Below are 15163 nucleotides of genomic sequence, written 5' to 3'. Positions count from 1 at the left end.
TGCAGTCTCAGGGTCTTGGCCATGCACTCTGTCCCTCGGAGATGCTGTAAGCAGCCGGTGCGCCTCTAATTGCTGCACTGCTCTTCCATGCACCTCTGAGCACCACCGGTGCTAAGCAGGTAGGCAGACGTCAGGGACCAAATGCATGCTTTGCTGTTTGGGGCGAAATGGTTGGTTACTTAGACTTTTTAGGACTGGCAGCAGTGTGGCATATATTGGACCCATCTTAACTGTGTGGAGATACCTCCTTGAAGTCACACATTCAAGCCAGTGTTTGGTGTCGCGAGTAGCTGCTAGGTGGTGCAGTAGCCACTGCTCCATTCAGGCAGAGGAAGCTTTTCTGAAGCTGCTTACATTACCACTCATGCAGGCATGGGATATTCTCTTCTTCCAAGGTTACAGCAGATGGTTCTAAGGAGCAACACAACAGGAACGAGACGCTAGTTGTGAACCTTTCCTCTAGACTGTTGTCATAGGAAGAATCCAGTCTCTTGGAGAAGGGCCTGGGTTTCATCCCGACACCCGGCGAGGATATTTTCAGACTTCATCAAGAACTCCATCTATTCTTCAGGAAGATTAGACTAAAGGCCTTCTTCCAAGACCAACCAGAAGTCACCACTCCTGGCACAGGGCTGAGAAAAAAATCCAAGTTCACCCCTACAGCAGCCATGACCCCCAATAAGGTGCTCACCTTTGAGCAAGTTGTCTTGAAGGACATCACAAACCTACCATACCAATGCTCCTTTGGCAATCCGACGAAGGAAGAGAGACGCACTCTACAGAACATCACAGAAGACATCTCAATCATCATTAAACCAGCTGATAAAGGCGGTGCCATCGTCATCCAGGATATTGGCACATATGCAGCAGAGTGCCAACGACAACTAATGTATTCCATATACTACCTCCCCATAGAGGAAGACCCTACACCGAGACTTACTCTGAAGATCAGAAGCTTAGTAAATGAAGCTGTGAGCGAAGACTGGATCACATCCCAGGAGGCAGAATTTCTCTGCAACGACAATCCTTAGACTCCCTACTACTACACCTTACCAAAGATCCACAAAGGGACGGATCCACCACCTGGACACCCAATAGTGTCAGGTATTGATTCCCTTCTCGACCCACTGAGCAAATTCTGTGACTTTAACTTACGTCCCATTGTCACACAGACACCGACCTACCTAAGGGACACCACAGAGGTGCTGAACCTGATTGAACACTATGATGACCCTGGATCAATCACTCTATTGGCCACGCTAGATGTAGAGGCACTTTATACTAATATACCACAGGATGCCACTCTAGAGGTCATGGAAAGCATGCTGCGAAATGTGGACCCATGGAACCACGAAACACCCATCTCATTCATCTGTGAATGCGCAGCGCTGGCCCTAAAAGAAAACTTTTTTGCATTTAAAAAACAACTATATCACCAAATACAGGGGACCAGCATGGGAAGTACGTTCGCGCCAAGCCTGGCCTGTATGTACGTGGCTAATTTTGAGGCTAAATTCATCTTGGGCAACAATAACCCTTACAAGGATAACATATCGACGATGTCCTGTTAATCTGGAGAGACAATGAGGACCTCTGCAGTACTTTCTTCGAATGGCTGAACACCTTGGATCCTTTCCTCAGGTTTACAGGCACGAGATCAAAAGAGAGCATTGCATTCCTGGATCTCTGGATTACTCTACGAGATGGCATATTACTCACAACCAAATACAGAAAACTAACGGACAGAAATAGTCTCCTGCTGTACTACAGTCAACATCCCAAAGCACTGAGGGACAACCTACCGGTAGGAAAAGTCCTCCGGTTGCGACGTAATTGCAACACAATCTGTGAATTTGAAAAACAATCCTCTATTTTATCACGGAATCTCAGGGAGCGTAACTACCCACCGAGTACCATAAGACGAGCACACAAATGAGCAAGGAACAACCATAGGGAAGCCCTGCTGGAAGTGAAAGAAAAACCTGAGAATAATGCACTGACCTGTGTCACAACATTCACGCCTGATTCTAACAAGATCCAGAAACTTATCAAGAGACATTTGGGTATTTTAACAACAGGCTCATTTGAACCAGGACCAGCCCCTCTATTCTCCTTTAAAGGACACAGAATTTCAAAGATCTGCTTGACCACACGCGGCCTAGACACAGCGTCAGTACCAAACCAATACTGTGGTCTCTCCCACCTGTCGAAGGACATTTCTCCTGTGGCACTTGCTCCATCTGCCCACTCAGTGCCACATCATAAACTATAGATCTGGGTCTCACAAGACTGTGGATACAAAAGCATCACACTAACTGCAACACAAGGAATTGTGTATATTTGATCACATGTCCATGCAACATGAAATACGTGGGAATGACAACCAGACCTGTTAAACTACGTATAGGGGAACACAAAAGCACAATACGGTGTAAGAAGACTAACACAGAATTACAGAATCACTTCTTAGAAATAAATCACACTGCAAATGAACTAAGATGGACCATCATTGAAGCCAATGCCAACTAGACCACAACCACGTTGTTCAGACAAGAACAACGTTGGGTTTTCCATTTGAAGAGTAACACACATGGACTCAATGATGATATACCATGGTCTGAACTTGTCACATAAGTGTATCTGACCATTGGAAAGTCATTCTAGTATACTTCCACCAAGTACACTTTCCCTCTTGCTATTATGAATCCTTCCATAACATATTTACCAACCGAGGGTTATCACAATAAAACACCTACTATACATACTTATGTATATATAAGTGTCCAGTGTGCATTTCCAGTATTTGCTGACCATACACGCTAGTCATGACAATCCACGCCCTCACGATTAACTATTTACAGATGTGTTATTGGCAACCATATTCACCTCCCTTTTACCATCACCCAGATGTGCTACCTACACGACATCTGAACCTGAAGCATAACTGTGTTCCTTGCGCTTGACTCCGATACACGTGTCATCTGTCATTTTTAGAAACTAGCCCCATTTTTTAATTTCATTGTACACCCTTTATGGCTAACAGACAGGGACGACATGAAGGGACCGTGTTAGCCATAACAAGGGTGTTACTGCATTGTCAACCTCAACTTTATTATCCATTCAGGAAAACACAAACCTCCGTCATTTCAAGATCCCCGGAATAATACTGAGATTTGGAACATTGCTTTTCATTTTATTATCAACTCAGCATACCCTTTTCTTTTCATCCCTCCATCACTGTTATTACAGCAGTTCAAAGAACGCCCATATTTACGGGTATCCTATTTACCACTACAAGATGGTGGCCACGTTTTGCCGATTTTCTTCCTTCCGGGTTCGCCCATCTCCATCCCTCTGACATTCCACCTCCCGCCCCAATTGCTTCCGCCTGATAGCATTCTAATACCGGAGGGACTCCGCCTGTCTCCACTCCGGAGTCCTTCCAGCGGCAGGGCAGGTCTAAGGCATTGATGAGGGGACCACAATGTGAGTATTACTCCGCTGCCACATACAGACAGACCGCAACAAGAGGTATGTTATAACGACAAATGCTCACTGCTAGCTTTCCTCTTTACAGTGATTCCCCCTCGCCGCCGCGGAGACAATCGAGGAGGCATTTTTTCCTTCTCTCAAGGGGTAAACTAAGATGATACTATTACTGTATGGTTGTTTTGCACACTATGGGTTCCATTCATAATATTCCGACCAGCATGTTCCACACCGGAATATTATTATTTTTAATCGCCGCTTCACTTCGTGATTTTCCTCTTGCAGGTTTTACCTACACTCACACGCTGTGGTATTACATCACCCCGGAGGCCCTCACGATAAAATAAGAGTGCCTTTCTTCTCCCACCGCACTCTCCACAATCTGTATGCACTCTGACTTTGTGGCCAGTGTATACTTGAAAATGTATGGTGATATGTATAAACAAGCGCAATCAGCACGAGTGCATGATAAGTTTCCACCAACTAGGTTGAAGTACTTTGTTCCACTTTCTAACCAGCATGCACTAGGAGGCATCTACATAGTGACCTAACGGATGCCTTTTGTTGACCAGTATTCATCATTACTACTGCAATTAAGTCTCTATGTGTTTGTTTGTCCCTTGTTTGTTGTTTCCCTTTTTTTTCTAGGTAATAGGCTGGGATACGCAAGTTGGGTTCCCCCAAGCGCAAATTGCACACACCACCTGAATAAGAGGTATTATAGGGATATAGAGCGTCTATTCTCTATTCCTATTTCTTTTCCATATCACACACATTGTCCTGATGAAGCGCATGGGGATCCACTAGGGACCCAACCACGGCGCAAAACATGTTGACCAGCACACACGTTCACACTCACACACAGGCACTAGGAGCAGCGGAGTAATACCCCGACCTGTATGCTATTTATTAATAAAGGTGGCCCCACGCCCCTGTATAAATTTTACCCTTACCTCCCGGACCCACGAATAAAATTGTCTCTACGGTACCGGTGGGTAATTTTATAGCACCACCACACACCCTTTTAGGCCCACACACCCGCATGCACAACTGCGGCGCCTCCTGGAAAGATCTCCGACAAAGAGCCCTCTTGCAGGGCCCGTGGAGGACTGCAGCGCCACCCCCACAAGGAGCAACGCCCGATGATGAAGCATGACACTCGCAAGGGTGTGTGAGGACACTAAAATTCAAAGGAGAAATTCCCCCACCGGCATTCACAAGGGACATCATCTATAGAGACTTTTTCCTTTCCTCTTCATCTCTGTGACCAAATTGGTCACTTACTTCTACTTTTAGGAACAGTTACCACACAGTGACAAATACAGCAGATGGCTGCCAGCAAATGGTGGGCACGGCGCTGCCCGTTGGTCACTCTGCATCCTTACTATTTCGCACAGTGCTCAGCAGGCCATTGAGGCGAAGCATGGGCCCTGTGAGGAGGGGGGGGGGGGGCATGCATAAAGGCCTGCAGGTGCAGGCAGTAAACGGCTGGTGCTCCACCCGGCAGTGTCCCCCAGTGCAGCGTGACTCTCCAGCACACCATCCAGGCCCCATCCACGCCTGCTGCTTGGGGGTCAATTGGGAAAGCTCTGCCGGCTCTAACCCACGTCAGGTGTGCTCTGCCAGTACCGGGCACCTCCCCATAAAGCACCTCCTCACCGGCTTCACTCTATTCAACCCGCGGGCTCTCCTCATGCCCAATGGATGCATTGGCACTTCTCCTGGTCTGTCCCTGCATCACTGAGGTAGCATAGTGCTGGCAGCAGGTGTTGGGGTGCCCCAGACTCAGGTCTTTACTCCTCCCATGACCAAGCACGAAATGGCCGACAGCACACACACAGGCCTTGACTCCCTTGTCGCCACTGTAATGTAGGTGGTGCTAGGCCCACATGCTGATGAATGACACACACAGAAACAATAGTGGAGTACTGGATAACTGGCTCAGGGCACGTGCGCTTGGACCCTTTTATTATCTTTCTTCATCTGACCACTGAAACCTATGATGGGTGGGTGTTAAGTGTACTGCATCACACTACAGAGCACTAGAATGTGTGCAGAAGGACACTACAGGAGCCTTCATTCATTTGAGAAAATGAGGCGACGAGGAAAGAGAAAAGGAGGTCATTAATAAGCCCTTGACATACAACTGTCCGAAATTATGGCTAGATAAAACGACTGACAAAAATGCATCACCATTGTGATATTGGTAATAGCTCAATGATTAACTAATATGATGTTCGATACCTTCCTAAACAGTACTTATTCAGTATTAAGCAGTATTTAACAAGTACAATATAGCACAACGCTAGGATGACGTTTCTAATAATTGTGACCAGAAATATGATTTTCACTAAAAATGTTTTTGGAAAAAAAAGTAGGTAAAGCACAAAATGATTGCAAAATACCTCGGGGAAGTTGCAATTGGGCAAGGAGCTCCCACAAAAGCCTTCTAAGGTGCCCAGGCTGTAGTTAAAAAAGGAACCACTGACATGGCATGTGTTCACCTGGCTAGGCGTAATGTTGTACTCAGCGGCCAGGCAACTGTAGAGGTCCGTTCTGCTGCACATGAACTGGAAGAAAAAAATATGCATGAGTAAAAATAGATTTCACACACTGGTGATCATTAGCATTAGACTGTTGAGGCACATTCTGCTACCTGAAATGCTAAACAGTGCATACAATCTCAAGTTTTCCCTTCTGTTTTTAAACGAACATTGAGTGTTGCACAGCTGTGTCGACTGCAGCTCATGGCATGGCATGGCCGGGCTGGAAACCAAAAGCAGTCTGGTAATAAAGTGCTGAAACCAGCCCCACGCTGCAGAAGACCACGAGCAGATAAGAGTATAGCTAAGTCAGTGTGAGCCACACCAATCCTGGAGCCTACCTGGAAAATGTCCGGCCTGGTTTGAGCTAAATACATCATCAACAAAGATGGAGCCTGAAGAAATGGACATGTAAAAAACACTGCATCGTCTTTTTAAATGTGGTACCTAGATATCCCCGGAAGAGGGCACCAGTACACCGTAAAAGAATCTTAATACATTTTCAAACGACTACTTAGTATCTTTTTATAGCAAACAAAGCATTGTACGAGTTTGAGTGATAATGAAACCCTCAAATGACTGCACACTTTAACAGGGTTACAATAATTACAGGTAAGGCGATTAGATAAGTGCAGAAGAAATCAAATGTACACATTTTACGACTGCGGGACTCCGCACTCCTGGCGGAGACTCCGCACATTTAAAGATAGGCCTGCCTCCACAGTCGTAGAATTACTATTAGTACAATCAAACTCGTAGTTTGTAAACGACATATAAATAGCAAACTTCCACAGAGGTGGAGATTTACCTTCAATGGCTACTAGTGTAATTACGCACACACACATCTGACTCCCCTACATTTCCTGACCATAGAAGGGGAAAGGTACATGTAGTGAGGGATATGTGTAGTAGGACACAGTCAAGGCCTACTAGAGGTATGTGATTCCCCAGTCACAGTGTTTTCCGAATAAATTGTAGAATTGCATAAAATATCAAGTCTAGTTAATCCATCATCTTCGGCATACTTTGCAGAATTTAACAAAATAATGTTTCTTGCTCAAATGGATCAAAAGTTACTAAAAATGCTACCAGGTGTGCTGCTGATTAGTGTGACAGGCATGTTGTCACACAGGGGCAGGTGACGTTTCAGTTGCTGATTGCCGTATTTAGGTGTCAAAGTGATAATAATGAGATTAAGTCTTTGCCCATACAGTGTTAATCTGAAAAAGGGCAAAATAGTGAGGCAGTATGGCTTCAAAATGAGGTGCATTCCGTCGCATAATTTTGCTTTTCTTTCTGTATAATATACAATCTGGTCAACCCTGCTGCATTATTTGGTCATCCTGTGCCGCATATTTCTACTGGCCCTGTAGGAAACAAAGGGTAGCCGAACGAAGAGGACCCGGTGCGGTGTTGTAGTAGACTAGTTGGGAGAGATACGTAGGGGTAGACAGGAAAGGTGCAAGGATTTTTGATGCTCCAGGTGACACAAGTAGTAAGATAAGGCTATTGTGCCACTGATCCCAGTACAGATTTTGGTTTGGTTAAGGAATCTACCACCAGATCAGACAGTGAGGGTTTAGTTATCTTGGTGGTCCTCGGTTTGCCTTTTCAGGCCTGGATCTTCCTGGCTGTAGGAGCACCCTTTCTTTGTCCTTTCGTGACGTCCAATAAGCCTTTCTAAAAGCATTTGTTTGCCAACTTATTCTCTTGGTTTTTAAGTTGGCATCTGTCATGCATTGTTTTAAAGTCAATGGTATTGATGAGTACTCTCACTAGTTGCCAAAATGCTCCATCTGCTTGGTGTGAATATGTTTCCATTAGTATCCCTGGTTCCCAGGTTGGTGCTGTCCACAGGCAGGTGGTGCTGTTATGCAGCTTGTGTTCAAGGCTGGTACTGGTCCAGCTGTGGGCTCTCTGACGGCTGGACCAGTTCACCTCGGATCCTGACTCCACTGTTGCTTTTAGTGTTTCCCTGGTCTCTGGTTCCTCTATTAAGCGTTACTTTTCACATACATGTACGCTGACCTTTGGGTCATCCTGGTCCATCTTTTTATGTCTCACTGGACACTGAATGCTCAGTTCAACCCTGAAGGGGCTCATGGGCATTGGTAATAAGGGTGACACGGAGCCAAGAATTTGAGAGCTAGCGCATTTGCGTTATAACTGGTGAAAGCGGGATGGAGGCGGTCTAAATTCCTGTTGATGATCGTTCACACATGCGCGGTGATGCGCATGTCTCCGTGTTCATCCTGTGGCTGATTGTTCACACATGCGCGGTGGTGTTCATCCTGTTGCTAATATCTGGAACATGCGCGGTGATGCGCACACTTCCTCTGTGAGAGCTTTTGAAGTGACAGTACCCCGAGCAGCATTACAGGAGTCAACAGGAGAGAGCTTGTAAGGTGACAGTACACTGAGCAGCATTTACGGAGCTAGCAGAAGAGAGCTCTTTTTGAAAATCCTTGCTGATCGCTTGTACATGCGCGGTGATGCGCACACCTCCTCGTTGTAGCCTACTAAAATATAGATTGAATATGCTACTTACCAGTATGCATCTGTTCTTGGCATGTAGGGCTGCTGACATTCATATCTGTGCATAGATCGCCGCCTAGTGTTGGGTCCGGATGTTTGCACGTTGTTGTCCTGGAAGAGTCTTCGAAGTATCCTTGGATAGGTGACTCCTCCCCTGGACTACAGTGCGCATGGGCATCCTCTCCATCCTCAGATTGTTTTTCGCCATTGTGGCAGTGATGGAGTAGATACAGAAAGTGATGACCATGCTTGCAATAATTCTGAGAGCTGCAGCTGCGACAGGCGCCGGGGAGGAGGGAGGGCGATATGAATGTCAGCAGCCCTACATGCCAAGAACAGATGCATACTGGTAAGTAGCATATTCAGTTCGAGGCATGTGGGCTGCTGAATTCATATCTGTGCATAGAATACATAGCAGTGCCCTCTATTGGCGGCGGCTACCCGTGCCAGCTGCAGCGGTCTGAAAAAGTGTTTTGAGAACAGCCTGTCCTACAGCTGCCTGCTGTTTTGACTGCACATCTACGCAATAGTGTTTTGTAAATGTGTGTGTAGTGGACCATGTGGCTGCTCTGCATATATCATGCAGGGGAATGTTTCCTAGGAAGGCCATGGAAGCCCCCAACTTGCGTGTTGAGTGGGCTCGTGGTGGAATAGTTAATGTGCGTTTTGCCTTTTGATAACAGATTTGAATACACTTAACTATCCATCTGGCTACCCCTGCTTTGGAGATGGCGTTACCTTTGTGGTGTGGGGCAAAGGCAACGAACAGTTGTTTTGTCTTCCTGAAGGGTTTAGTCCTGTCGATGTAGTACATGAGGGCCCTCCGTACATCTAGTGTATGTAATGCCCTCTCTGCAACAGTTTGTGGGTTTTGGAAGAAAACGGGCAGTTCAATAGTCTGGTTCATGTGGAACTGCGATATTACCTTGGGCATGAATTTGGGGTTGGTACGTAGTACGACCCTGTTGGCGTGAACCTGAATAAATGGCTCTTGAACGGTTAGTGCCTGGAGTTCACTAACTCTTCTTAGGGAAGTGATCGCTACCAGGAAGGCTACTTTCCAGGTAAGGAATTGAATCTCGCATGAGTGTAGAGGTTCAAAGGGTGGACCCATCAGGCGTGTGAGGACCAAGTTGAGGTTCCACATTGGAGCCGGTGGGTGACTAGGTGGAATGACTCGTTTGAGTCCTTCCAAGAATGCTTTGATGGCAGGCACTCTGAAGAGAGAGAGGTGCTGCCTGGTTTGCAGATAGGCTGATATTGCGGTCAAATGGACCCGTATAGAGGTGTACGCCAGATTGCATCGGTATAGGTGTAAGAGGTAACATATGATGTTGTGGATGGATGCGTCCAGCGGGTTAATGTCATTATTACCGCAATAAATGACGAACCGTTTCCATTTGGCTGCATAGCAAGCTCTTGTAGTGGGTCTCCTGGCCTCCTTGATGATGTCCATACAGTCAGGTGGCAGATTGAGATAGCCAAACTCTAGGACTTCAGGAGCCAGATCGCCAGGTTCAGCTGTTGCGGATCTGGGTGCTGAACCTCTCCATGGTTCTGCGTCAAATGCGCGGGTTTGATCCGCAGCCTTTGATGCGGTACCACGGAAAGTTCGAGGAAGGTGGTGTACCACGGCTGGCGTGCCCACGTGGGAGCAACTAGGACGAGTGTCAGGGAGTGTTGTCGGAGTTTGCGAGCCACCAGCGGTATCAACGGTGCTGGAGGAAAAGCGTACGCAAATTTGCCGGACCAGTTCATCCATATCGCATTGCCCTGCGACTGCGGGTGTGGGAATCTGGCGGCGAAGCTTTGGCATTTTGCGTTTTCGCTTGTCGCGAATAGGTCTATTTCTGGGTGACCCCACTGCTGGAAGTACGGTTGGAGTACCGATGGGTGTAACTCCCACTCGTGCATCTGGTGGCTGTGTCTGCTGAGCAGATCCGCCATCTGGTTGTCCTTGCCGGGGAGGTGTTCCGCCATGAGGAACATGTTCCTCTGAATGGCCCACTTCCACATGCTCTGAGCCAGATGAGACAACTGTGGAGAGTGTGTCCCTCCCTGCTTCTGTATGTAGTACATTGCGGTCATGTTGTCCGTCCGGATCAACACGACCTTGTTGCACAGATGTACTTTGAAAGCCTTCATGGCCAGGAAGATTGCCATCAGTTCCAGAAGGTTGATGTGCATCTTCTTCTGTTGTGTCGTCCATAGTCCCTGCACTGTGTAGTGGAGTACATGAGCTCCCCATCCCTGGAGAGACGCGTCCGCTGTCAGTACTATTTGTGGAACAGGCTCTTGGAACGGTCGGCCCTTGCAAAGGTTTTGTGGATTCCACCAATGCAGAGAGTTGTATGCCCGACCGCTCACCAACACTAGGTCTTTCAACTGTCCTTGAGCCTGATTCCACTGACGTGCTAGGCAATCCTGAAGTGGGCGCATATGTAATCTCGCGTGCGGGACTATGAAGATGCAGGAGGCCATCATGCCTATCAACTGCATAAACACTCGCGCTGGAAGCGAGTGGTTGGGTCTGAACTTGGAGATCAGCGCTTGTATGCCGTTGATCCTCACTAAATTTGGCTGAGCTGTGGCCGCCAGAGTGTCTATAGTCGCACCTAGGTACTGGTGTACGTGTGCGGGCTGGAGATGAGACTTTGGGTAATTTAGTGAGAATCCCAGACTGTGAAGAAGGTGAATGGTACGGGACACGTGGCTTGCACATTGCTGGGCCGATCTCGCTTGAACGAGCCAGTCGTCTAGGTAGGGGTAGACGTGTATGTGCTGTCTCCGTAAATGTGCCGCCACCGTAGCTAGGCACTTTGTGAAAACCCTGGGCGCTGTTGTCACGCCGAAGGGAAGGACTTTGAACTGATAGTGCTGCCCCTGAACAGTGAACCTGAGGTATTTTTTGTGTGAGGGGTGGATGGGTATGTGAAAATACGCATCCTTGAGGTCCAGTGATGCTAGGAAGTCTCCCTGCTGGAGAAGCGGAAGGACTTGCTGCAGAGTGAGCATGTGAAAGTGCTCCGAAAGAATGTACTGGTTCAGGGGTCTCAGGTCTAATATAGGCCTGAGCGACCCGTCCTTTTTTGGAATTAAGAAGTAGAGGGAGTAAACCCCCGTGCCCCGCTCGTGGACGGGTACGACCTCGATAGCGCCTTTTAGAAGCATACTTTCTACCTCTTGCTGTAAGAGCGTCAAGTGCTCTGAGGACATAGGACGGTTTCTTGGTGGTATTGTGGGTGGAGTGGAAGTTAACTCCAGACAGTAACCGTAGTTTATAATATCTTTGACCCACCTGTCCGTGGTGATGGAGTTCCACGTGGACAGGAACCGTTGTAGCCTTCCCCCGACAGGTGTTATGTGGTCGGGAGGAAGGGAGAGGGCGTCACTGCTTGTTCTTGGGGGAGGACCTGGTGTTGCCGTAGCCACGTCCTCTGCCCTTGGTACTGGAGCCACGATAGCCACCTCGGGTGTTCTTATCGTAGGTGGTCTGCGTATTACCCTTGTTATATGTTTGTTGTGACCCCTGTCCTCTGCCTGCTCCCTTGTTTCCGGGGCGACGAAAGGAGCCGCTCCGAAAGGACTGAGTTTGTAGGGCGCCCATGGACTTTGCAGTGTCCGTGTCCTTTTTTATCTTCTCGAGGGTGGCGTCAACCTCAGGCCCGAACAAAAAGTCGGGGTTGACGGGCTGATTAAGGATATTGTTTTGTACCTCAGGCTTGAATCCTGAGATACGTAGCCAGGCGTGACGTCGTAGGATGACGCTAGTGTTGATGGCCCTGGCAGCCGTGTCAGCAGCGTCTAGTGCACATTTGATGGCAGCATTTGTGAGTAGCTGTCCCTCTCTGATAAGGATTTCTGCACCTTCTTTGTAGGGGTCAGGGAGGTGTTGAAGGAGTTGCTCCATTGTGTCATAGTGCGCCCTATCGTAGCGAGCGAGGAGCGCTTGAGTGTTAGCTATGCGCCATATGCTTGCAGCTTGTGCGGCAACTCGCTTGCCGGAGGTCTCCAGCACCTTGGACTCCTTGTCCGGGGGAGAAGCGTCACCCGTTGTCTGCGAGTGTGCCCTCTTGCGGGCATTCGCCACAACGATGGAGTCGAGTGGTAATTGTCCTCTGATGTAAGTAGGATCCCCAGGTGCTGATCTGTATTTCTTATCGATCCTGGGGTTTATCACTCGTGCCCTGGTGGGTTCCCTGAAAATGTCAGTGGCTGGCTTAAGGACCCCCTTCAACATTGGCAGAGTCTTTACATGTCTTTCTGAGGATGCAAAGGTGTCCATTAGAAAGTCATCTTCGATGATATCAGAGTGAAGCTGTACATCATGGTTGTTCGCCGCCCGTTCAATCAGAGCGTTGAACGCCGCAGTATCCTCTGTGGGTGACGTTTTTGCCCCATATAGTTGTGGGTCCTGTGCATCAAGAGGTGCACTGGGGTCTGCAGGGTCGCCCCAAGTTTGGTCAGGGTCCTGCTGGTCATCAGGGTCCGTGTCCACATGGTAGGGGACTTGTTCACCCATGTAGTCCTCCAATGCATCCGTGTCGGAGCGTGTGGGGGAGGCCCGGTGTGGATCCTGGTAGGGTGAATGAAAGGGTTCATACAGGAGAGGTTCTGTGTCCACAGGCAGCTTCCTCTTTAGCGGGATCCTGAAAGGTTCCAATGGCGGTTCCGAAGTTATCCTTCGGTCGTGGAGAATCATCCTGCCAGTGTCGGCGTCGATGACGCGTGACGGAGACGGCTCGACAGGCGTAACCGCAGTTTTGGTGGCCTGTGTCCTGAGTTGAAACGCCTTCGGGATTGTGGATGGAGGCAAGCCGAAGGTAATGCTGGTCGGCACCGACGAAACCGCTGGATCGATCGAACCCGACTGGTCCTGGAGGGCAGCCTTGGTTTTGCAGCCTGGCATTGCGCCAGGCCGTACTCGGGGCGCCTTAGAGGTCGTGGCCCCCGCCAGGGTCGTCGAGGCGGCTGCAGATATCTTCTGCGCCCGTGGTGCATCGAGCCGAGGTGCGGAGATCACCGTCGACGTCTTCGACACGTGAGGTTTCGGTGTCGTCGAGGGAGTGCTGCGAGGCGTAGCAGGCGGGACGGCCCTCGGTGTCGGTGGCGTCGACGCCGGTAACCGAGCAGGTTTTTCGGCGCCGATGGCCTTCTTCCGTTTGTCGACTCCCATGTCGCCCGTCTCGAGTTCGGCACCGAAGTCCCCCTTGGTGCGGTCGGTGCCGACACGGTGCGCCGGCGTCGAAGGTGTTGAAGGCCTCGATCCGACTAGCGCCACTTTCAGTTTCGGTTTCGTAGGAACCTGAGCAGCTTTCGGTTTCGGTTTCGTGGAAGGGAAACCAGCTGGCTTAAGCGGTAATGGCTGCCGCTGAACGTCCGAGGCCGGGCCCGAGGGCGGGGCCGAAGGACTGCGTGATAGGTCTCGGGTAAGGCCCGAAGGCGATCCCTCGACCGGAGCCATAGTCTGTGGCACTGGTGAATTCTCGGTTTGAACAGGTAGGCCTTGTTCATCATCGGAGCTACTCTCTTCGGCCCCTAAGGCCTCCTCGTCGTCTCCTACCTCGGTGTCGTCTTCACCTCTGTGGAAGAGTGACTCGTCGGCCCCGTCCGATCCGGGTTCTTGGTCGGAAACGGGACTGGAGGGTAAGACTTCAACTTCTTCGACGTCGTCCGCGTCGTCGAAGATGTCAGCTGGGGCCGGTGCCGCGTGCTGCGCTTCGAGCCTCGCCGCTCGACGATTCCGCAGAGTCTTCTTTGAACGGAACCGGGCACAGGCCATACATGTCGACTCGTCGTGGTCCGGCGAAAGGCATTTGTTGCACACCGGATGGACGTCGATGTGTGGGTACTTCGCATTACATACCGGACACCTTTTGAATGGCGTCCTCGATTCCATCGTCGAAGTAGTTGATGGACAGGTAAATGCGAACAAAGTCGGTGCTGAAAGTTAGTAAACTAACAGAGAGTATCGAAAACCGATCGATAAACAGTACCGACGCGAACTAAAGGCCTTGTGGCCTCGACAAAATTTTTTCCTAACTTGAGCTAAGATAGCACATCCGAACCCAATGGCGGAAAAAAACAATCTGAGGATGGAGAGGATGCCCATGCGCACTGTAGTCCAGGGGAGGAGTCACCTATCCAAGGATACTTCGAAGACTCTTCCAGGACAACAACGTGCAAACATCCGGACCCAACACTAGGCGGCGATCTATGCACAGATATGAATTCAGCAGCCCACATGCCTCGAACAGTTAGAGAACAATCATTTTAAGCCAGTAAGCCTATTTGATTGTTTAGGTAAATGCATGCACATTGAGGGATGAGACTCTTTCCTATGTGAGCATATCTCTGGAATTATTGCTACTAGTATTTCCGGTGTACACTTCAAGTTTACTGCGTCCTTGTTTGTTTGGATATTTCTTATTGAACTTTTGTTGTGCTGGCTAAAGTACTGTTTTACTGATGGTTTTAGTGAGATACTCACCAAAATTATTCAAGAATAGCAACATGGTTGGTCTTTTCATGTAAATTTTAACTTGGGTGTGTATATTATTTTATTTATTTATTTTTCTCTCTTTTGCACTATGGCT

At 48.8% G+C, this 15163-nt stretch overlaps 1 protein-coding gene across 1 annotated transcript in view; it reads right to left on the bottom strand.

Moving 5' to 3' along the window:
• The window catches only part of ADCY5 (adenylate cyclase 5), a 1541762-nt gene that overhangs the window by 137656 nt on the left and 1388943 nt on the right, over positions 1-15163 (bottom strand). The window contains exon 14 of the mRNA XM_085647314.1: positions 5895-6059. Within this exon, the coding sequence (XP_085503440.1) occupies positions 5895-6059 (165 nt within the window). The remainder of the gene's footprint in view (positions 1-5894; positions 6060-15163) is intronic.

The sequence above is a fragment of the Triturus cristatus genome, chromosome 3_2, assembly GCF_964204655.1.
Source record: "Triturus cristatus chromosome 3_2, aTriCri1.1, whole genome shotgun sequence".
Taxonomy (NCBI): Eukaryota; Metazoa; Chordata; class Amphibia; order Caudata; family Salamandridae; genus Triturus; species Triturus cristatus.
This window is presented reverse-complemented; position numbering and strand designations above follow the sequence as displayed.